Genomic DNA, 23,452 nt, shown 5'->3' on the forward strand with positions numbered 1-23,452 from the left:
TCCTGGTCCCTCGTGGCGACTAGACTATGAGTCTTGTTGGATGATTTTTCTTTTTAAAAATAATATTAGAAAAGAATTTTTTTTTTTTTATTATTATTTCACATCTTTTGTCTTTCTTTCACTGCAGTATATATGTACCTTTTTTTTTTAAAAAAAAATGTGATGTTAATGATGTTATTAGCTTTACTCTTAATTTTTCTGTAGTTGCAGGTAAAAATTCACTTTAAAACTTTTTTTCTACTACTTTTTTCTTAAAGCTTACACTGTGATATTATCTCGTCGTGCACCAGGAACCAAATGAACGATTTGTCCTGGCCTTTTTCGGCTTTTCCATTGTCGAAATTATTCGACGAAACTGGGCATTTAAAGATGGAAGTGGATCCGGTCTTTGTTTTTCTGATTTTTGAACCCTATATTTTATTTAGGAAAATCCAATTGCATTTCAAGATTGAATAATGGATTTTTCTTCACATAAGTGTGATATAATTTAATAATTTGGGTCAAAATTCTTGAAATTTAAGAAAACACGCAAGACCATACGTAACCAATACTAATGATTTTCTTTGTATTAGTTACCGATCACGATTCCTTTTTACATTTTCTCTTTTGTTTTTCTTTTATTTTCTACATCCTTAAGGTTGCTCCTTCAAGTGTTTTGCCTTATACTTTCATTTTTGATTTCCTTTCGATGTCCTTGACCATGGTCTAGTGGTCTCGACGCTGGATCCTATCATCACTACCAGACTCCTCGGGTTCAAATCCCACTTCTTCCATTTTTACATTTTTTTCTTTTAACAATTCTTAAACCCATTTCTCATCCTTCATGTAACTTCTTTCCTTTTTTTTTTTTTATTGTGAATTGTGTTCGTCATGATCATTATCGTTATACGACGATCTTTAACTACAATATTTAAATGCATTCAAAAAAACAAAACAAGTCCGAAAAGATGTCACCCTGAAAGTATGCATCAACCTACTAGCTTCTACAAAAACCTTTTTATTCACATTTCCAAACTGTTATACAATATCATACATTGCTTCATCATACCAAATTAAACAACAAATAATATTGGGACACGCTTGCGTATTCGCAATTTCAATTTTTAATTATCTATGTATTATATTTCTATTTAAAAAATGTCATTTCTCACACTCTTTTGAATTCAAATTACAAAGGGTGCAATGTGTAGTGGGTGAACCCTTATAGGGTGAGCCGTTTAAATTAAGTTGCTCACTTCTTGCTTTACAGATTAAAGAAATTTCCTTTGTACTGTATTCATCACTAAAATAGTTATTTAAAATATTATGATTTAAATCGGGGTAAATGACTCTGTTGATTGAAGATGACATTTTTTGTAAATTTTCATTACGCTGGTAGATGTCGACAGCCTGTAATAACCCGTAGAGTTGTTCTTTTAGCATGATTATGTTAGTATATTGAAAATTTAGCTCAATTCCACACTTCGTTGCCCATTCTCTCCATTCTCCTATCCACTCCACTATGTTATCGATGATGTACTTTGCTATTGACAATTGAATTCTATTTGGTGTATATGCCAGTACTTTCAAGATGTAGTCAAAGTGGAGTTTTAGAGTATGAATAAAAAGAGCAGGAAGGCCGGTTTCAAGTGTAAGAACATAGTTTGGAATATTGGATGGTAAGAAGAAAAGCCGTTTGAGAAAGTAACGTTGAAGTTTTTCTACTTGTTCGTGTGACTGATATCCCCATGTTTGACAACCGTAGCACATAACGGAACACATTACAGCATAAAATACCTTGTGCTTGGCTGAGGTTGGTACATCTTTGCTGCTCATAACATCTTTCCATGACGCGTTAATCATACTTTTTGATGCAATCAGTTTTTTTTCGAGATGTGAGGTTAGCTTCATATTAGATTTCAAAAGTATTCCAAAGTATTTGTATTCTGTCACTATTTCAATGGCTTCACCATTAAAGAACCACTTTTCATTCGATTTAAGTTTTGATTGTATAGTTCTTACTATCATTACTTTAGATTTTTCTAGATTCACCGTTAATTTCCAGACTCTACAAAAATCAACTAGCTTATTTATCATAAGTTGTAAACTTTGAGGCGATTCTGCTAAAAGTACAATGTCATGCGTACATGAGTACCTTAACGTTTAGACCTGCAAAACTTATTCCAGCGGGCAGATACATTGATATATCATCAATGAATATAGCAAAGAGAACTGCACTTAAAAGACAACCTTGTTTGACACCAGATGTAGTCTCAAACCATTCAGACATATCTTTCCCATCCCAAACCGCTGAGCGAGTATTTTTGTACATATTTTTCAGGACCAAAAGAAGTTTCGTCGACAGTCCTTTTTGTGATAGCTTATAAAATAATGCTTGTCGGTCTATCGAATCGAAAGCAGCTTTAAAGAAATACTGCGAAATTGAGTTTAATGTAAAAATGTTATCAACTGTGGAGTAGCCTTTACGAAAACCTGATTGGTATTCACTAAGCACTTCATTATTTGCTAACCAAATGTTGATGCGACTAAGGAGTACAGATGCAAATAGCTTCGCAATAGAATTCAAAAACGATATCCCTCTATAATTATTTGCTAGGTTAACATCGCCTTTTTTAAAAATTGGATAGACCAGAGAATCTTGAAAAGCTTGTGGAACCTTTCCGGTATTGAAAATATTATTAAAAAGGTGAAGAATTTCATATACAAAATAAACAGGCGCATTTTTGTAAAACACATTGCTTATTCTATCAGGACCTGGGGCTTTGTTGTTCGCTGCGTAATGGATTGCAGTTTGGATTTCAATTATTGAAATTTGACAATCGAGAGTTTGGAAATATACTGTTTGGTGGCTGTTTCATTTAAATTTTGTTTTCTTTATTTCTTTAAAAGATCGAAGGAATTATTTCTTGCATTCAAACAGTCCTTATCAAACCATTTTTGTTTGAAGTTGACAATTTTTCTGTTGTTTCTTATATTGGTAGCAACTTTTATACATTTACAAAGAGAGTCTAGTCTTGAACTTGTATCGGAAACTAAAGAAGTATCAGTTAGTTTCTGAAGTTCATGCAAAATTTTTGTTTGGTAGTTTTCTTTTTTACTTTCTTTCCAAATAATTTTGGGTGGTAGGGTGATTTCTGAGTAATTTGAGTTTGAGATTTTATTTAGTGTAAATTGGACAACCAAGGGCATGTGATCAGAGAAAATCTGTGACTCAACTTTAAAAGACAAAATACGATTTCTCCATTCCGCTGATGCAGCACAAAAGTCAATCACTGATTTTTCCGCTCCCCCTATAAAAGTAAACTCCCCATTACTATCATGATTGGAGCAACCGTTAAGTATAAACAGATCATGTGTTTGGCATAAATCTAAAAATAGACGTCCATTTTTGTTCATTGTTTTATCTTAGAAGATCGGGTTTCAAGAAACTCGGAAGGTATTGAATTCAGATATAAATTTGCTGGAATAATTTGGTTTGAACCTATTCGGGCGTTAACGTCTCCTATAAGCAAAACATTTTGGACAAGCGAAGAATTTAAAACGTCTTCTAACGCAAAAAAGTCATTTTCCCAATTATTACAATTAAGGTACGTGGGTAATACAAAAAAAGTTAAGTTTGTGCATAGTATTTTAACACAAGGTATGTTGTTGACATCTACAAAAACAGCGTTAATTTTTTCTTTTTTAAAACCGTATAAAAGTCCACCACTAGCTCTTCCAAATTTAGTTGACTGTACTGCTGATACCCAACGCAAGAAGCTTATATAAAACTACATTTTTAAATTTCAATAAAAAGATACAGCAAAAAGAAAAAAAAAATAGAAACAAATTAAAATGCACTGGAAAAATTAAAAGCTCTGTAAGAATTCTTTTTTTGTAAGACATTGCGCATTGGATGGAATTGTAAAGTTTATCCCCGCCTTTTGCCCCATTAAGGGTTTGGATTACATCTTCAGATTAAAATTTGTTCTTCCCAAAAATGTCTCGACCAATTTCTTGGATAATTGGACAAACTCCTAAAAAGTGTCCGATCTCTCATGGGTGTTGCAGAGTTGGCATTCGATAGGCAGGTCTGGTCTGTGAGGTATGTAGTTCAGAGAAAGTATCTCACCTCTGGCTCGTAGAGTTGAAGAAATCATATCTGTTGAGTTCTTGTCGTCGAAGTAGTTCGATTCTCCCAGATTAAACTCCAACTTCCTATAGAAGTCTTTATACTGCAATGCTTTAGCCTGGTTGATGAAACGTTGCCGATATTTCTCATCCAATTTCGCAACAAGGGAGTAAAGACTTCCTTTGAAAGCTGTTAGATTGTCCAAATCAAATTCGATCGATTCAGCCGTCAAATTAGCCAGATCTATCCAAGTTTGTACAAAATTAAGCCGATTTATGATAATACATTTTAATACTCTATTGACCAGCCTTGATAAATCCAATCGGAGTATATTGATAACGAAATCGAAATGAATCTTGAGCGTGTCGATGAACAACGGTGGCAAACCTGTTTCGATATAAAGCAAATAATTAGGCGTTGTTGATGGGAGAGCAAAGACTAGCTTCAAAATAAAAAGAAACGTAGTCATTTGTCCACATCCTCATATTCTTTCTAGCCCCACATTTACGAGGAGTAAAGCATAATAGATTTTGCCACAGCTTGAAACAGTTTATATTTTGCTGAGTGGTGGATGGATTTATTTGCAAGGACAGCCTTCGCTTCCTGAAGTTTTAACTTGATATGTTTTTTCATACAAAGGTTACTTGTTATGGTCACACCGAGGTATTTAACTTTCTTAACAACTTGAACTACCTGATCCTGTTAGTTCTATTCTTCATAACTAGCGTATCTTCCATGTCCTTTTCTGAAGATCATTATGTTAGATTTGCTAAGGTTGACTGATAAATTCCATGTATCGCAGTATTTTCTAACTTTGACGATCAATTCTTGGAGTTGGCCTGGGGATTCCGATAAAAGTACGATATCATCAGCATACAATAAGCCCGGAACATTTTCTTCCGCAAAGTTGACCCCTCCTCCCGTGTGCTCCACTAAATCCTCAGTAAATAGAGTAAACAATGAGTACTCAACGTACATCCTTGTTTTAGACCCATTGAAGAACTGAAATCTTCGGAAAGGCATTCTCCATTCCAAACGGCTATTGAATCTTTAGCATAAAGAGCCCTTAAGATACTGATAATTATGGAAGATATGCCGATATTCAAAAGTTCGCTTAAATGCTACAATTCTGCTTATTGATGAATATGCCTCATCACTGAAGATTATTTGCTTCGAAAATTAATCATCCAATGTTTTCATTTTTTACCGCCATTCTGACCATTGAAGACGCTTGAAGAGGCTTTAGTTTTTGGTTTAATTGCACCTTGTAAGCTTGTAAATGCAAGTTTTTAATGCATAATGTTCATCAAGGACGAGCTTGAGAGGTGCAATTGTTGGGCACGACGACGACGAGTTGTGGTGAACCAATATCGCGAACAGCAGCAATATTTTCTACAGTAGTTATTCATTTTTATTATTTATTATATTTGTATTATTTTTCCGATTGTACGCACATTTGGACGATTACATTAGTCGAAAAATTCACGAAGTGCACGATATGCATTTTGGTTTGAACGTCCATTTTTATAATAAGCCTGAATAACCTTAACGCGCTGCTAGAATGTGTTTCTTTCCATTGTTCAAATTAAGTAAGTCTTATTTACTTACTTACTTAAGATGCTACAATCCGGGGCGGACCTGGGCTTCCACCAACATGGGCCTCCAGCTCGGTCCCTTGCCGGCTGTCTCCAGTTTCGCACACCAAGTTGGTTGAGGTCTTCACCCACCTGAGTGCGCCACCTGAGTCTGAGTCTGAGTACTGCACCGTCCCTCGGAATTGGATTCGAAGACCTTCCGGGCTGGAGCGTTGATGTCCATTTGTTCTACATGACCTAGATGGCTGGGTTGGACTTTAATTCTGCAAACTAGGTCAGTGTCGCTGTACAGCCCGTACTGTTCGTCGTTATATCTTCTCCTCCATTCTCCATCTATGCGTACGGGACCAAAAATCACCCGAAGAATTTTTCTCTCGAAGCATCCTAAGACGCTCACATCTTTCTTTGACAGGGTCCAGCCCTCAGCGCCATAAATGAGAATCGGGATGATGAGTGTCTTATAGATGGTGATTTTAGATGCTCGAGAGAGGACTTTACTTCTCAATTGCCTTCTAAGTCCAAAGAAGCAGCGATTTGCAAGAGTTATTCTTCGTTTGATTTCAGGGCTGGTGTCGTTGTCTGTGTTGCCTAGGTAGACAAAGTCCTCCTTAACTACCTCTAAGTTATTGCTGTCGATGGTGACATTTTGTTCAAGACGTCGTTGTTCAATATCCTTTTTTGATGACAGCATAAAATTGGTCTTGCCCTCATTGAGCACTAAACCCATCTTCTTCTCTTCCGTCGAAATGCTCAAAAACGCTCCACTGACATCACGCTTTGATCTTCCAACTATGTCAATATCATCTGCGTATCCGAGTAATTGGATGGACCTTTGGAAGATTGTGCCTCTATTGTTAACGGTTGAGTTTTGCACAAATCCTTCCAGAACGATATTCAAGAAGTCGCATGACAGTGCATCGCCTTGTCTAAAACCTTTTCTGACATCAACCTTGATAGAGCAGCGTGAATTCTCCATCGTCGTTTTGCACAAACGGATAAGTTTAGCAGGGATGCAAAAACTAGACATTGCTCTATAGTGGTCTTCCCTATGGATGCTGTCATACACTGCTCTAAAATCGATAAAGAGATGGTGTGTATCGATTTGAAGCTCCTGGGTTTTTTCCAAGATCCACCGTAATGTAAATATTAAGTCGATAGTGGACTTTCCTGGTCTTTAGCCACACTGATAAGGACCTATCAGGTTGTTGACGATGGGCTTTAGACGTTTACATATTACGGCAGAGAAAATTTTATAGGCGATGTTAAGTAAACTGATTCCTCTGTAGTTGGTGCAGTTTAGATTCCACTCATCCGCCATGCTTTCTTCCGACCAAGTTTGCAGATGAGTTGGTGCATGCTCCCTGCCAAGTCTTCGCCTGCTGCTTTGAATAGTTCGTCAGCGATGCCGTCAGCACCAGCAGCTTTGTTTGACTTCAATTAAGATATAGCTATCTTCACTTCGTCGTTGGTTGAGTGGTTCTGTATCCCTTACAGGGGAATTCGGTTCGTCATGGCCGTTATATAATTTGGATGAGTGGTCTTTCCATATTCTCAACATAGACTGCGGTTCTACTACGATCTTCCCCCGATTGTCTTTACAGGCTTTGGGTGTTTTTTTTTACCTTTTGGTAAAATTTACGAACCTCATTCCTGTTTTCCTCGATCGCGCGCTTCTCATGCTCTCTTTTTTTCCATCTAAGAAGCCGGTGTTCCTCTCTCCTCTTCTGCTCGTAGAGCTCTCGAGTAGCTCTAGTCCTTTTGTGCTGCGCCGTTTTGTATGCCTGTTATTTCGCTGCGTACGCTTGCCGGCATCCTTGTTATCAAAACAGGGGTTTCGCTGTGGTGGCCGTGTGAAACCTATCACTTTAGAGGCGGCATCTCTGATGGCTGCAGGGCAATGTTGCCACTGGTTTTCAATGCTTAATGCAGAACTCCTTAAGAGGTTATTAGAGACTTAATCGGAAAAGGACATGGCAATCTTTTGCCACTTTAGCCGTCTAACTTCGAAACTTCTCACAGTACTTCCTTGTTTTGGCTTGGATCGGGATATCCGTAGCCTTACCTTGGCTACAACGAGGTAGGTAGATTCAGCCTGAATCCCTTGTCGGAGGTAGTGTCGTGCACCAAAGATGTCTTCTTTTCCTAGCTTGGCATTAAAATCTGCTGGGGCATGCGCGCATATTAGGCTTATGTTGGCGAATTTAGCCTTGATGCGGATTGTCGTGATGCGCTCGCTCACATTGTTGAAAATCAAGACTTTTTGCTTGAGTCTAGTTCCAACAACAAATCCACAACCAAATAGACGCTGTCTTTGTTGTCGGTAGCAGTCGCCGTAATATACATTGCAGTCTTTTAGTTTGCGTTTGCCCGGTCCATCCCATCGCACTTCTTGGATGGCGGTAATATCTGCCTTGCAGCAGTTTAGGTTAAAGTAAGTCTGAATTCAGAAATGTCAAATAAATTGCAGAAAAAAACTTGACGGGTAGGTACTATTGACATTCAACATCAGCACTTAAAATTAAACCACCATTTATATCTCAGCTATCTCTAATTCTTCCCCTATCCTGCCGATTCCTGTTTGGCCGTTTTTCTTCCGTTTTAGCGGCTTGCACTGCATCGCTTAACCCGCAATGAACAAGCCTTTCCGAAGCGTATGGCCCATCCACTGCCAATTTTCCTCAAGATGTTTCGAAGATATTTATTAAGAACGTTTGCAGTTTTCTGGTGACATTTTTTGTGGCCTTTCAAGTGCTACAATAAAGCAGCTTTGATTCAACATTGGAACGAGACAATCATAACTTGGTCTTTAAGCTAAAAGAGTTGTTTGTCCGTACTATTGGACAGCAATCCGAAGGGAACATATGCTTTTTTGATACGACTTTTTATGTTTAATTCAGTTCCACCACCCAAAGTGAAAATACTTTCAAGAATTCCGAAAAACCGTAGTAGGCTAGATCAGCGTTTAAAGGTCGGTCGAAATATAAATACTGATCTAACTAGATACCGCGTACTTCACTACATTTTTGATCGTTAATCGCTGCTCATGTAGGTCATAAAAGACCACCTTGCGGCGCCAATTCCTGCACGTATCCGTCGTGGCCTTAGCTAACCAACTTGGTGTGCGGAATAAAATTGTCTCCAATTTTTGGACTTTTATTTTATGTTTCTAATCGTTTTAATAGGGCTGATTCTTTTTAAGATCACGCTGTAAGAAAATTCTGAGAACCTCAACCTTTCGGTTCGTTTTGTGCACAACTAGATCGTCCACGCCTTGGTTAGGCTACCTATCATATCGCTAGTGTAAATGCTGAAGAGAATCGGAGAATTCACCGCTCCCTGTTGAAGACCATCTTTAATTTAGAATGTTGTGATAGAAGTTAAATATTTCTACCGTTAAGCATATCATGAATCATATAAAACAATGGCTGCGTTCAATCTCGTGTTGGATAGGGTATCTTGGATAGGTGGATTTTTAGATACCTTGCTGAACGAGTTCGATAGCTGTATTGAGATAGCTTTCAAAAAATAACAACTTTCAACTGGAGGTAAGACATAGCAAATTGGTCATCTACAAAACGAGAACAAAATAAGTCAATTCTGAAGATTAAACAAATTGTCATAATTACCTTCAAAAATTCGGAGGCACATAGCTTCTTCATCGTCTAAAACTAACATTTTGTATCTTTTTGTCTACCAACAAATACAGAAAGCTGAAATCAATTTTCTAGCTTCGTGAAATTCAACCCTGTGTTGAATGAGCTCTTCTGTCAGATACTTACATACCCAGAAATTCATGGATACCTTTGGATTCCGTTTTTGACATATAAGCTGTTTTTGATTAGCTATTATTTTACACGTAAACACTAACAGAAAGGTATCCGGATACCCTATCGGTCTGAGTTTGAACGCAGCCAATGGTTTGCATATGAAGAACCCTTAGCGTGTGACTGTCATGCAAGCGGTCTTGGGTTCAATCCCTGCCTGTACCACCTTAAGCAGCTACAGCTCAGCAGTATAGTCCAGCTTCTATTTAACTATGTTCTTCTGCCTATGTGTTCCCGAAGTCCAATCTGGTTTTTCTCCCAAAAAATGATCGAAACAGCTTTAAGCGTTCTTATCCACTCTTATAAAAGTATAACATTGACCTAAGGCTAACAACTAACCTACTCAATCTTTATTGATCCATGTTTAGTACATTGTAAATAGTAAATTACCTCTAAAAATATCATACTTCAGTTCTTAGATAAACCTTTCTGTATATTTAAGAGGAAAAAGTTCCAGTTTCCTCCCAAGAGCATGAAAGAATTAAGTACCAATTTTGCAGTATTAAAATAATAAGCTATAGTAAAATGTATAAAAGTGATTATAAATGAAACAAAAAAACAAACTGAAATCCGAAAATAGTTAAACTCTCCCAAAAGGATTCAATTGACGCAGTATTGTGCATTTCACTTAACCCTGACCCCGTCTTAATCCCTTTGTTTTGTCGAGTTCCCCACAGAATTGTAAAACAAATATCTTTTAATCTTTTCATTGTTATAATATTGTTTAATTTTCCTTTTTTTAAGGTTCAGAAACATAGCGAATTCATTGCCTCAATAAATCGACAATGACCAATGTCGATGCGTCAAAGGCGTACCATCCAAGTTGACTGTCGTGTAACTACTCCTCACTTTTGCCGTCTACTTAATCCAGGTCATGGTATGGGTCGTAAGTACTAGACCTAAGTTATTTATAGATTTCCAAACAACAACAAATAATCAAAACAAGAAATGGCTTCCCGCATTTTAAGCAAACAAAAAGAAAATGTGATGACTAAAACAAAAATAGAAGGCAAATAAAAAATTAAGCCACAAACTACCAAAAAGTTTTGATAACTCTGTTGAAAGCTATGATCAAACATCACAAAACTCCAACAACAATATAAATTAATATAAATATTTATAGATATATTTTTTAATTTAAGTACATTTTTTTTTTGCTAAAACAATAATAAAATGGATATAAAGGGTATTTGTAGTTTTACATAAAAAGAATTTAAAACATTAAAAAAAAGATTAAAAAAAGATACAAAACAAATTAGACCAATTTCGATTAATAAACAAATGCGTAATGATAAATGTATAATTTTAATAATAATACAAAAAATCGCCAAAAATATAAGAAAAACAAACAAAGAAAGCGAGAGTAAAATGAAACGATAAATATTATAATTAAAACAAAAACATTTAAAAAAAAACACCAAAACATTTACAATATTTTCGAAGGTATTAAAATATAAAACAAAAAGAAGAAACAAAAACTCTATACAAACTTTTACCCCTGCTATTTGTATTGATATTACTAACGACTGAATGTGATTTCAAATTGAATAACAAAACAAAAAGATAGATATTGAAAAATTTATTATACTTAATAATTATTAACTTTACATAAAGAATGTGAATCAATAATGTTTTTGTTTGATATTATTGAAGAAATATGTTTTTTCTAAATTCATATTATTTGCTTATCCTGCAACCAATTGTTAAATTTATAATTAAGTCCTAATTGTTATTAATGGTTTTTAGGAGTTTGGGGTACTTGTCTTTATTACCGATGTCGTTTAAGGGGTTAGGCCACCCTAGGGGCCGGTGGAAATTAGGGTTTTTAAAGCAACAAGTACTGTAATTTTGAAATTTTGAAATCTTAATGAGTTAATGATTTGTTTGGATGTACTGCGAGAAAAGTACGTAGGGTTTTTGACCAAATGGCGCACTTCTTAAGTGACAAGTGCGTCTTCAAAATCGACACATAATTGCTAACAACAAATTAAGTACGCAATGTAAAAGCAAACTATACGCACTTCGATGTTAAATTAACCTTCAAAAATATATTCCAGGGTATAGGTCCGGCACACTTAAAAAAGGCAATTTTGAGCTAAATTCGTTTTGAAAAGTTTTGAATAGTAGAAATCATGAGTAGTTTTGCAATACCTTTAATTCACACGGAATTAATTTCTATGATCCTTGGGAACAATTCAAGATTAAAAAATTGATTTTTCGAAAATTCTATGGTGGCCTAACCGCTTCGGAAATTTGTAGTTTTGGACAAGGCAAATTTAAAAATAAGGAATACAGTTAAGTAAAGAGAATACCTATTATGAAGTCCATAGATACAAATTTTGTTATTACATTAGCTCTTGTGTCTTTCACAGTACTTTGATTTACGCGATCGATGAGCTCATTCTTCCAGAATTTCGACTTCAAACGCTTCCAGTCCTCCCAAATTAAGATGTCAGAAACGTGTTGTTTACAATTTTAGCTTAACTTCGGAGAATCGAAAGACTAACGATAACGCTCAAGTGGTAAATATTGATGAGTATTCCCGATAAATTTAGTGATCGTTTAGTTGATGAATATATTTACTTGTTGACTTCTGAGTAATGGTCCACGGCATCCTATCCCATCTAATATTTGTAGATTATTCAAATTATTCGGAATCTCGCTAAATTTGCTTCTTCAGCCGAGGTTTTCAGACTTGTTAGAGTGCTTCGCTAGCACTAATTAACACTTGCACCACTCGATTTAGTTTTGCTTCTCTCTCAGAATTACAAATCGGAACATTATATTTTTTTATTATAATATTTAAAATGCAGAAAATGCTTTAAAAACACCGGTGAGGGAAGTCTTAGGCTATACAAAGTTACACTGATGAATAAGAACTAGAATAACTAAAAAATAATATACCTAATAGTATTTACTAATCCAACAATTTGTTTTTAAAGATGATAGACCGCAAAAGACCTCCAAGCTCAAAAAAATGTTCATTGCATCCTAAAGGATCGCTTTAATTATTGTCATTATGGACTGCTCCAATTCAGTCAAATTCGTTTTGTACACTTCCAGCTTGACTTACAAAAAGGCCTGGTGCAGTCAAGTCAGGTGACCTTTGTGTGGGAATTTTCATTGGAGTTCCACCATAACTGGTCTAGCTATATATGCAGTTGCTTTATTTTGCTAAAACCAAATGCTGTTCATTCAATCATTCAACATCTTTAAATAAGGGTTCCCATTGACAATTACTGTAACACCGTTTACTTCAAGGAACTACAATACACCTTACATAGCACACAGTTACTTGTTCTAGATGAAGTTTTGTCTAATTTAGTATTTCTTCTTTCGTCTTAAAGTATCTGCTGTAATGAACGCCTTATTACCTCTATTTTGCTCAGACAAATTTCGGGTGGTGATGAATTGAAAACGCAAAACTATATCTAAGCAAAAGTTTATTTTAATAAAAGAAAAAAAAAAGAATGATTTGCGTAAGAAGTTTATAGACAAAAAGAATGAAGTGAATATTCAGTCGTTTGGAATTCAAAAAGTAATATTATTACCAAATATAATATAAATGTTAATTGTTCTGTCACTGGCAGGGCATTGCCAGAGCGCTGGTTTATATTTCTTTTAGCTCTAACAGGATTTGCCAATTTTCCTGAATCCGAACATTTGAATCTCGATGGTACAGTCCTCGTGCGATTCTTCCAGATTCGGCAAACATGATCATAATTGTCCATTTACACGGGGTAGTACCGCCAAACTCCTGCCTAAATTCCATTAGAAATGACTGGCTGCAAAGCATGGTACCGTTGCAATTTCCAAAATCTTTTTTTTTCAGTATCTCAAGCATTCACTTTGATAAATCTGAATAGTAACCTGCAAAATAAAAAACAAAACGATTAATCACACAAAAAAGAGTTATAATGTTTTATTTCAGTAGCACGATTGTATTTTGTACCGTAGTGTTATTAATTTCATTATAACAATGTTATTTATTTGTCAAATTAGAAAAACTTTAAATTATACAAAGTGTTCACTTTCAATTCGAATGAATCGGAGCAGACTCGTCGTTAATTCAATTTTGACACTTAGTTCTGTTTGTTCGCTTAAGGCGACATCTGATTGTCTTTTGATTGTAGTTAAAAGCTAAAGCTGTAGTGCCACCTTTCTAAAACTAAATCAACAACAAACTACATGATTTAAAATTTTACTGCAATGTAAATACCGTGTTAACAGTTTAAAGAAGACCTCCTCATTGAACGACCAATCTTCAACCCATATCCTTATAACTTTTTGAAAATCCGCATGTTTCCATCTGAAAACAGAAAGTCAAGTTAAAGATTCACTAAAGTGACTGTATTTCCATGTGTACAGTAATGATAAGGAGGGTCCTGGTCTTGACTTGTACTGATTCGAAAGGCAAAAGGAACACCAATTAGTCTTCTTTCGGGTTTTGTTTTACAAATGAATAAATCAGCAACACATTTAATAAATTATGTTCTGCTCAATTATTTGGAACTGTTGTCCAATCTTCTGCATTGTCAATTATGGCCTGGCACCACCGTTGGGGCGTTCTTTCCACTAGTTTTTCTGCATATTCTACCGGAAAATACGTCCAAATATTCCGAATTTTTCGAGAAAGTTGATCTAAATTACATGGCTTGCGTCGGCGAAACTGCATTTTCATCAAAGCCCACATATTTTCAATGGGATTTGCATCCGGTGACTGAGATGGCCAGTCTTAAGTTAGAACTTCGTTTCGCGCATTTCACTCGCTACAATCTCGACTCCGATATTTTGGATCGTTGCTTAGCAGATGGTAACAAAGCCTTTTGATATATTTTATTCATTTTTTCGGCATTTAAGTAAGAACAAAGTACAGAAACCTTTGTTTAAGAAGCAACCCCCAAATATGGACCTTGAAGAGGTGTTTAACAGTCCGTTGAAGCATCCTACTAGTGGAGGTTTTCTAGGCGTTTTTGATGCTCGGAAATGCCCATAAGGAGGATTCATCAGAAAAAATTACGTTGCTCCAATCGCGGTCCAAGTTTGTCTTTGCCCATTCCAATCGTTTTGCAACGTATTTTGCACTCAACATTGGTTTTTCCAAAGTACTGCGATATTTCAGTTTATTGGCAAGCAAGTGCCTGCGAATCCTTCCGTAAGATATGTCAACAACTTTTTTCTTTCAATTTCACAGCAACTTTACGTAAAGTTGGGTCTTTCGAGAAAAATGAGAGAATCTATTTTTAGTCTTTTTTTGAGACGCTTGCACTTCAGCGATCAGGAAAATCATCAATGTTACCGACCTTTTAATAGTTATTTATTAACTTGGTAACGAACTGCTTGACTTTCCCATATATTTCGCAGCAGCGTTTGCGTTAATTTGGGTCCTTTTTCATGTAAACATAGAAAAATTGCCTCAAAGCGAGAGGCGTAAACAGCACTCATTTCGAAAAATCACTCAATTGAAGACTGAATTTGACAAACAACTGACTTTTTACAAAAAGCATGAAGGACTGAGGTGCCCTTTATGTCATAGAAAAAGAAAAAGGACTCTGAATTTTTTATCTACGTGTAACAGTGGAAACGCTCTTATGTAACAGACTGTATGTACTTTGTAATACATTTTTTTCTTCTTTATTTAATAGTCAGTTATGATTATTTTCTTGGAGGCTCAATACTTGCTTATGGTTTATAACTGCAAAATACTTACGATTCATGGACAATAGACGTGTCACCGACTTGCCTGGCGACTGAAAAAACGACTTCTCAAGCTTTATTTGAATTTCTCTTTAAAACAAACACTTCTTTTAGTTCGAAAGACTTTAAAAAACTTTATTTAAAAAAGTAATAATTAATAGAGTTCATTTTGTTTAAAATAATTTGTAACTTACTCTTGGTCTGCCGTGGCTGCTGCTCGTGATTTCTGTTCCCTTTGTGCAATTTACAAATATAAAATGGCTTCTTAAAATTTTCGCACATTCCAGAACGATGAGTGCGTTCAGAGTCAGTTAAAACGAGCAACATTCACGGAGATCAAGAGCAAGTTCACACGAGGTTGGGCGTTGGTAACAAGACGTTTTCACGACATCGGTAATAGGGGTTTACTTGTTTAATGTATGATGATGGCTATATGTTTTTTTTAAACAACTTGCGATTTTGGCAAGAAAGTCCTTTTCCAATCGTTTCCCTAGAAAATAATACCAACATAACTATTGTAAACATCAAATAAATTGTGAATGAAATCATATCAAATTTTTGCTCCTTAAAAACTTGTGAGCTATTTTTATTTTAGTGCCTCATAACAAAACTATACTACAGAGAGACATCAATGTCACAATGAAATATTTTGTGAAATTTAAAATTTTATCTTGTTGTCGTAATAAGTTCGTACTCAAAAATAAATAAAAAATACAAAAACAAAAAAATAGGTATTATATAATTATATTATTATTCAGACCTTGGATGTCTTTGATTTGTGTAAAATTTTCGATATTGTTTCAAAATTTGTTTGAATAAAAAAAAAAAATTATAAACAAAGAAAACTTTTGTTCTCGAGTTATTTTTGTGTTTTGTTTAAAAAGATGAAAACTTAATTAATATTCTAAAATAGGTAAGTCAATTAACTTTAAATGTTCACTTTTTTGTTTTCTATTGTTTTCGTTCATTTTACAAAATACAATTATTTTTTCTTCATTTAAATACATATTCATCTTATAAAGTACAGTGTTCATGACAATAGGGATTTGTATTATAAGTACAGATTAATTCAAATAGCTTCATCATCATTAGTAACCCCTATTCATGTTGTAACCATTTAGTCCTTAAACACTATCGTTTTTTTGTTATTTAATTGAATTTTTTATTTAAAATGAATTTTTATTTCGTAAGTCTAATTATTATGACTGATGTCCAAAGACTCACTTCCTTCCTAACCCAGCCAACTCAACGTATAGTGTTATGATCTTCTAATGATAAATAAAACTAAGTTATTTATTTATTTATAGAAAGATTTGATGATGCCTCCTAACTCAAAATAGGTTTTTAAGGCCCAGTAACATTAATATTCTACAATTTTTTTCTCTTAAAACTACATGATAAGATGAATGATAGATATATGTATAATAAATTATATAAATTATGCTCAAAGATGATTAAAATAAGATGTTTTTAATTCTACAGATAATACAAAAGAAAAATAGGAAAATATATTTATGTGATTCAGAATTAAAATAAAACAAAATTAAGAGGAAGAATTATACATAGGTAGGTATTCTCGATAAAGTAACTTAAATTAATATAAAAAAATGATTATGTATGTGGGGTTCAAGCTCCTTCTGTCTAGGGGTTCTTTATTTTACTTAAATAAAACACTAATTTATATTTAATGAAATAGATTGTACTTTAATTAATAACTTTAAACAGAGCAAAAACTTCGAAGCGTCTTATCCTCTTGACGGATGGATTGCGAATGCGTGAGCGTGACGACTCTTTGTGTTCTCTCCTGCTGACACTATATACAGAATACGAAAGGATAGCTAGTTCTCTTTTGTTATTTCTGTCCGTTTATTAAGTGGTCGGTTCTGTCTCGTTCGTCTGTTTAAGTATGTGTCGAGGTTTCATGTGATTCAGAATTAAAAGAAAACTAAATTAAGAGAAAGAATTATACATAGGTAGGTATTCTCGATAAAGTAACTTAACCTAATACAAAAAAAATAATAATGTACGATATAACAAAACAACAAGAAAAATATGTTATTTCTTTAAGTTAATCTAAATTTTACTGTAAAGACCAATTTGCTTAAGAAAATTAAGACATCGTTTTAAAGAATCTAAATCATTTTGGTTTAATATTTGGATATTTTGTATTTCAAAAGAGTTTCTCTCCTGTGCAGATAAGAAACAAGTCTCAAATATTATGTCTAACAGATAGAACTACACTGCAAGCACATCTAGGGAGCTCGTTAAGTAATCATGAGTGAGTCTAGTATGACCTATTATCAGAGTTATAAGTAAAAATGCGTCTGCTTGGATTGAAAATACAAAAAGAAGTAAAGAATTTATTCGTTATGTCTGAACTTTGAATATAAGAAGTAATACAAGAGGGCGCATATGACGCAAAATAAATGTCAAAGAAGAGGGAATTGCCAGACTCCAACACCCCTTCTCAATTCGTTGTCCGAAGATGATGAAGTCCAAGTCCAATCGAGCACCCATCGTGACTTGCTTTAGTTAACGGCTTGGTTAAAATGTCTGCGACCATTTTCTCCGTCGGAATATAATCGAGTGTTATGGACGAATTTCTGATTACTTCACGGACAAAATGGTATCTGATGTCGATATGTTTCGATCGAGAGTGGTACACTGGATTCTCGGCCAACTTTCCAGCTTCTTGGTTGTCATTGTACATTCTTATTTGGCTAAGATGTTTGTATCCTAATTCTTTTAGAAATGTTGACGAGTGAACTGCCTCTCTACTAGCATCGCTGAAAGCCATGTACTCGGCTTCGGTCGAGGTGATTCCCATGATATTGAAGCCTTTCCAAATACAAACGCTGAACCGGTATAGGATCGACGGTCGAGAGCGCAATTTCCCCAATCAGCATCAACGTAGCAAATTGGTGATTTGTCCTCCTTTCCGAATTCATGATTGAGATGAGTTGTACCTCTAAGGTAGCGCAGGACACGCTTTGCTGCGATCCAATTTTCGGTTCTGAAACAGTTGTTATATTGGCTAAGCGCACTCACCGAGTATGCAATGTCCGGGCGCGTTGCGTCCAATTGTGAAATCTTAAAATTTTCTTTCGCGACAGGGGCGAACGTGTCGTGGAAATCAACTCCAGGTTTTTGTGAGAACGCTTTTGCTACTAACCTAGACTTTCGCCTTTCGAGTGTACCATCCGCGGACCATTTATTTCGTAAAACTATTCTGCAGCCAATTGTCTTAAAATTCTCGGGCTTCTTAACGACTTTCCACGTGTTGTTTGCGATTAAATTTCTAAACTCCGTGTAAATGGCTTCTTCCCACTCGGATTTGTCATCGCCAGAAATGGCTTGAGATATAGGGACTTCAGAAGCGTTCATTTCAAAATCATCATTTTCTGATTGTACTTCACCATCGTTAGTTTCGTCAGGTACTGGTTCACAAACGGCTTCTTCATTGTTTTCCACTTTGTTGAAGATTTTTCTCGGACGACCTCTATGTCCAGTTCTGAATTTTGTAGGCCTTCCAGGTGCATTTCTGTAGGTTTTAGATACCTTTGGTGTTCATTCTTCATCTGTGAAACACTCCTTTTCTACTTTTTCAATTTCCTGAGCAGTCGATACATTTTTCCTGAGCAGTCGATACATTTTTAAACTCAGATTTGGCATTTTCAGATTCAAATTCATTATTTATGTTCGTAGATTTATTTTTATTATCAATTGTCGTTGAAGCGTTCACATCTTCCCAATTGAAGCGACCATTAAATGTATCTTCGTTTGTAAATTCGCTGAAATTACCTTGACTTTGATGATTATAGATAAACTTGACGTCTCTTGAAACGCAAACTTTTCGTTGAGATGGGAGCCACACTCTGTTGCCCTTCTGTGTGTCGGGATAACCAACAAAAATTCCCTCTAGACCTCTATCATCAAATTTGCCTTTTCCGACAGTCTTGTCCAGGATGTAAACCTTGTCGCCAAATGTATGCAGGTAATTCAAAGTTGGTAGTTTTTGGTTCCACAACTTATAAGGCAATCTAGACTTTTGGTGACGCATCGATTTCTAATGTGATTTGCTATGGCTACAGCTTCAGCCCAAAAAGTTGATGGGAGACCGGATTCCGTTAACAAACATCTCGCCGATTCTACTAAGGTACGATTTTTCCTTTCGGCAACACCGTTTTGCTCCGGAGTATACACAATCGTGAGTCGGCGCTTGATACCGTGTTCTTTTAAAATGTTGTCCACTACTCTGTTGCAGTATTCGGTCCCGTTGTCTGATTGCAGTGCTTTTATTCTTTGACCATTTTGTTCTTCTGCGAAATTTGTGTACTCAATGAACTTTGAGGCAACTTCATCTTTGCCTCGTATGAAGTATATCATACAAAATCGACTATGGTCACCGATGAATGTTATGAAATAACGAGATCCACCGTAAGACTCAGTGCGCATGGGTCCACACACGTCACTAGGTATGATTTCCAACAGTTCATTAGAGCGTTCGCTTCGATTTTGAAAAGGCAAGCGGGTTAATTTTGATGCTACACATGTTTCACAGGTTTTTGGACTTTCTTTCAGCACAGGAATGAAATGTATTTTGGACATCGTGTGAATTCAAGTGACCAAGTTTTCGGTGCCATGACTCAGGATCTCCGGGTTTATTATTGGTTGCGATGTGACTTTCATTTTTATCTGCACAAACGTAAAACAAGTCGCCGTTACGTTCGGCTACGATTTTGGTGCCATTCTTGGTATCTTCTATGAAGGCTTTGTCCTTGGTGAACACAACTAAATCACCTTGGTCTACAATTTTGGATACGGATATCAGGTTGGTGCGAAGGTCGGGGACAAACAGTGTATTATTGAGTCTAATATCGATATTTTCATTTCCATTCCATGTCGATATCGATACGTCTCCCTTAGCTGTGATGGAGGATGATGCAGATGTTGCAAGCTTCAAACTCGATCGAGTTGGTGTTTGGTTTTGAAGAAGTGATGCATCCTTATACACATGTGAAGTGAAGTGCATCCACTATCTAAGCACCATCTAGCTTGGGAAATATCGTTGGATGTGTCGAGAAAATACGATTTGTGGGAATGTGCTGCGCTGCTTTTCTGTTATTTCTTCTTGGAACAATCCGCCGCCGCCTTGTGTCCTTTCTTGCCGCAGTAATTGCAGTTGTACTTGAAGGGTTGTTTTGTTTTCTCGCTCGGATTTTCTTTAGACTGCTTGTTGTATTGTTTTACAAGAAGTGCCCCCGATGATCGATCATTATTCTTACTGATTCTTGCATCGTGCTCTTCGATGATCTTGACCTTTAGCGATTCGATGGCCAGTATGAGATCCAATTTGGCTTTTCGATCTTCTACTATCCATGCATCTAAGAGACTTGGTGATGCTGTCTAAGCAGCTGCATCGTGGCCTGTTATTTCAGGCTTTGGCTTGTAGCCGCTGACGTAGACCCATGTCTCGTTTTTAATGAGAACGGCTTCCATCTTTATTTTCCATGTCCCAAAATTACTTTTGGATAAGGTTTCGATACGTATGGCGTTGGCCATAGTTAAAAGATAAATTTTAATTTGCTTTTAATTCAAAGTAATTTTTGGGACTGGGCCCATAACCTATCAGAGTTATAAGTAAAAATGCGTCCGCTTGGATTGAAAATACAAAAAGAAGTAAAGAATTTATTCGTTATATCTGCACTTTGAATATAAGAAGTAATACAAGATATAAATACAAGAGGGCGCATATGGCGCAAAATAAATGTCAAAGGAGAGGGAATTGCCAGACTCCAACACCTATTTTAAGCCTGGTAATTATTGTAGCTTCTCTTCGACTAAGGAAATCTATTGAGTTAAATGGGATGTCTAACCTGTCTTGTATGAATCGGAGTTTATTTGTTGTTGGCAGTGAGATCCATTGAGTATTACATTCAATTTGTATTTGTTTCTTTATAAGTTGTTTCAAAACTTTATATTAAAAAGCAAAATTTTGCAGACAATCAACTTCATCATTATAATAAGATTTTCTACCATTTTACCTCTAACATCACATTTTTCAGAACCCCAATGAAAGTTATGAGCATTAAAGTCACCGAGTAAAATATATGGAGCATCTAACTGCCTTATAAGATTCTCTAAAACTGACCTTGAAATATTTTCTGAACCAGGTAAATAAATATTGCAAATTATATTTATAACTTTACGAGATAAAATTTTTTAACAGCAATGGCTTGTAGATTAGTTTGCAGTGAGAGCCCTTCCGAAACAAAATTTGAGTCTACTAAAGTAGCAACTCCTCCATAAGAGTTTGTAGTAGATTCACAGTTTTTATAAAAAAAACATTATAATTCTTAAATGAGGGTACATAATTTTCTTTAAATCTTGTTTCTTGAATACAAAAAATAAATGAGTTATATTTATTAACTAATAATATAAATTCTTCGAAATGGTTGAGAAAACCATTGCAATTAAACTGTACTAAATTTAGTTGTTTACTCATGATCGCTTAGATTTAAACTGGATAAGCTGCTTACTTCCATCTTATTATTTTTGTCGGTTTTATTTTGTTTTTTAAGTTCTCTTTTCTTTCTTGTACTTAGATTAGTTGGAAGAATAGAAATTCTCTCTTTTCCTGTGTCAAAGATTTTAATGGGTGGTTGGTCATTCGATGATGAAGTTGATAATGATGGACGCAGATTCTGCTTCTTTCACACGTTTGTTTGTTTCTATATTATTTGGTTGTTCTTGCAGTGTTGTTGTTGTATTGTTTTTCTGGGAGACTTCAGGTGTTGTTTCTCTCTCTTTTGCCTTACAGGTGCAGCGGCATTGGCAATTTTGATTTTTGATGGTGGTGGTAGGTGGAGATGTTGAGGTTTGTAGTCATTCTCTATGTCTTTTGATTGATTCTTTGATGCCGACTCGTTCTAATGTTTTGATTTTTTGCACCTCTCTTTCATGTAAGTATTTAATGCAAGACGTTGAAAGGACATTGTGGTTAAGTTAGCAATTGATGCAGAAAGGTGGTCTGTTGCATTTTTCCATCTCATCTTCTCCGCTGTAGCTTTGGAAAGTTTGTGAGCAGTTGGCACATTTTTTTTTCAGCGTGCAATTAACAGTTATATGTCCAAACCTTAGACATGTAGTGCAACGTAGCGGAGCGATGATGTATGTCCTGATTTTAATGTTATCGTAGCAAACGCTTATTTCTTTAGGATGGTCGTAGGATGAAAAATGAACAATATAAAGGTTCCCTTCTTCGTACTTGTTGTTGGTTGGGTTTTTAGTTTTGGTTCTTTTAAAATCAATTACGAGTTGGTCTTTTAATCCATCAAGTATTTCATCTCTTGATAAGGAGTTAAACTGAGGACAGTGTGCTACACCTTTACTTCCGTTTAGGATCTCATGTTCCGATATTGAAATTTTGATGAAGGGATTTAGTGTTTTAAGCTTTATGAGCTTGTTAGCTTGGGATAGTGTTTTTGTTTTAAGCAAAACATTTCCGTCACGCAAACGAGTGCACTGATTGATGGGACCACTTACCTTAGCGTTGTAGTAAGAAAAGGGAAACATTATTCATAGTTTGCCCATCGCATCTCTCCATAAGTAAAAACTTTGGACCGATTGTTTGTTTTTTTAATTCTATGGAGTTGTCGAAAAAAAGTTTTTCAATTTTTGTGAAATTGGAAGAATTATTTTTTTCACCCATTTTAAATTATGTTAGGCTTAGTTAATTTTATTTAAAGTAGGTAAATACACACTGTTTAAGAATGCCAAACATTATATAAAGTACCCTAAATTTTAAGAAGAATATATCATATTTTAATTTTCTCACTTTTATATTGTACATTATTTACAATTTATATATATTTACACTTGGACTTGTAATTTTCTTCTACAAACAAAAATACTGGTTTTTGCGTATTCTCTTTCATTTCATTTTCTTACCTTACTTTTATAATTCTAACTAAGCTTAACAATTTGGTTCTTATTCGGGCATTGTGAATTCAATCGCCAACGAAATCGGTTGGTTTTTTTGCATACATAAGGAAACACATATTTAATCACATTACAACATTTAACAGATAACAAATCAAAGTCGAAATCAATTACAAATCACAGTACAGTACAATAAAATTTATTATAACGTTGTTTTAAAGAAAAGTGTTTTTCTTTTATTGTAAAACAAGAATACAACAGGAATCATAGACAAGTCATCATAT

At 35.2% G+C, this 23,452-nt stretch overlaps 1 protein-coding gene across 1 annotated transcript in view; it reads left to right on the top strand.

The window, feature by feature from the left end:
- Positions 1 to 15,845, top strand: part of LOC129953631 (phosphopantothenate--cysteine ligase) — a 74,939-nt gene extending 59,094 nt beyond the window's left edge. Inside the window, exon 5 of the mRNA XM_056066870.1 lies at positions 10,275 to 15,845. Within this exon, the coding sequence (XP_055922845.1) occupies positions 10,275 to 10,319 (45 nt within the window). The 3' untranslated portion in view covers positions 10,320 to 15,845. The remainder of the gene's footprint in view (positions 1 to 10,274) is intronic.
- Positions 15,846 to 23,452: the final 7,607 nt, after the last annotated feature.

This window comes from Eupeodes corollae, chromosome 1 (genome assembly GCF_945859685.1).
Source record: "Eupeodes corollae chromosome 1, idEupCoro1.1, whole genome shotgun sequence".
Classification (NCBI taxonomy): Eukaryota; Metazoa; Arthropoda; class Insecta; order Diptera; family Syrphidae; genus Eupeodes; species Eupeodes corollae.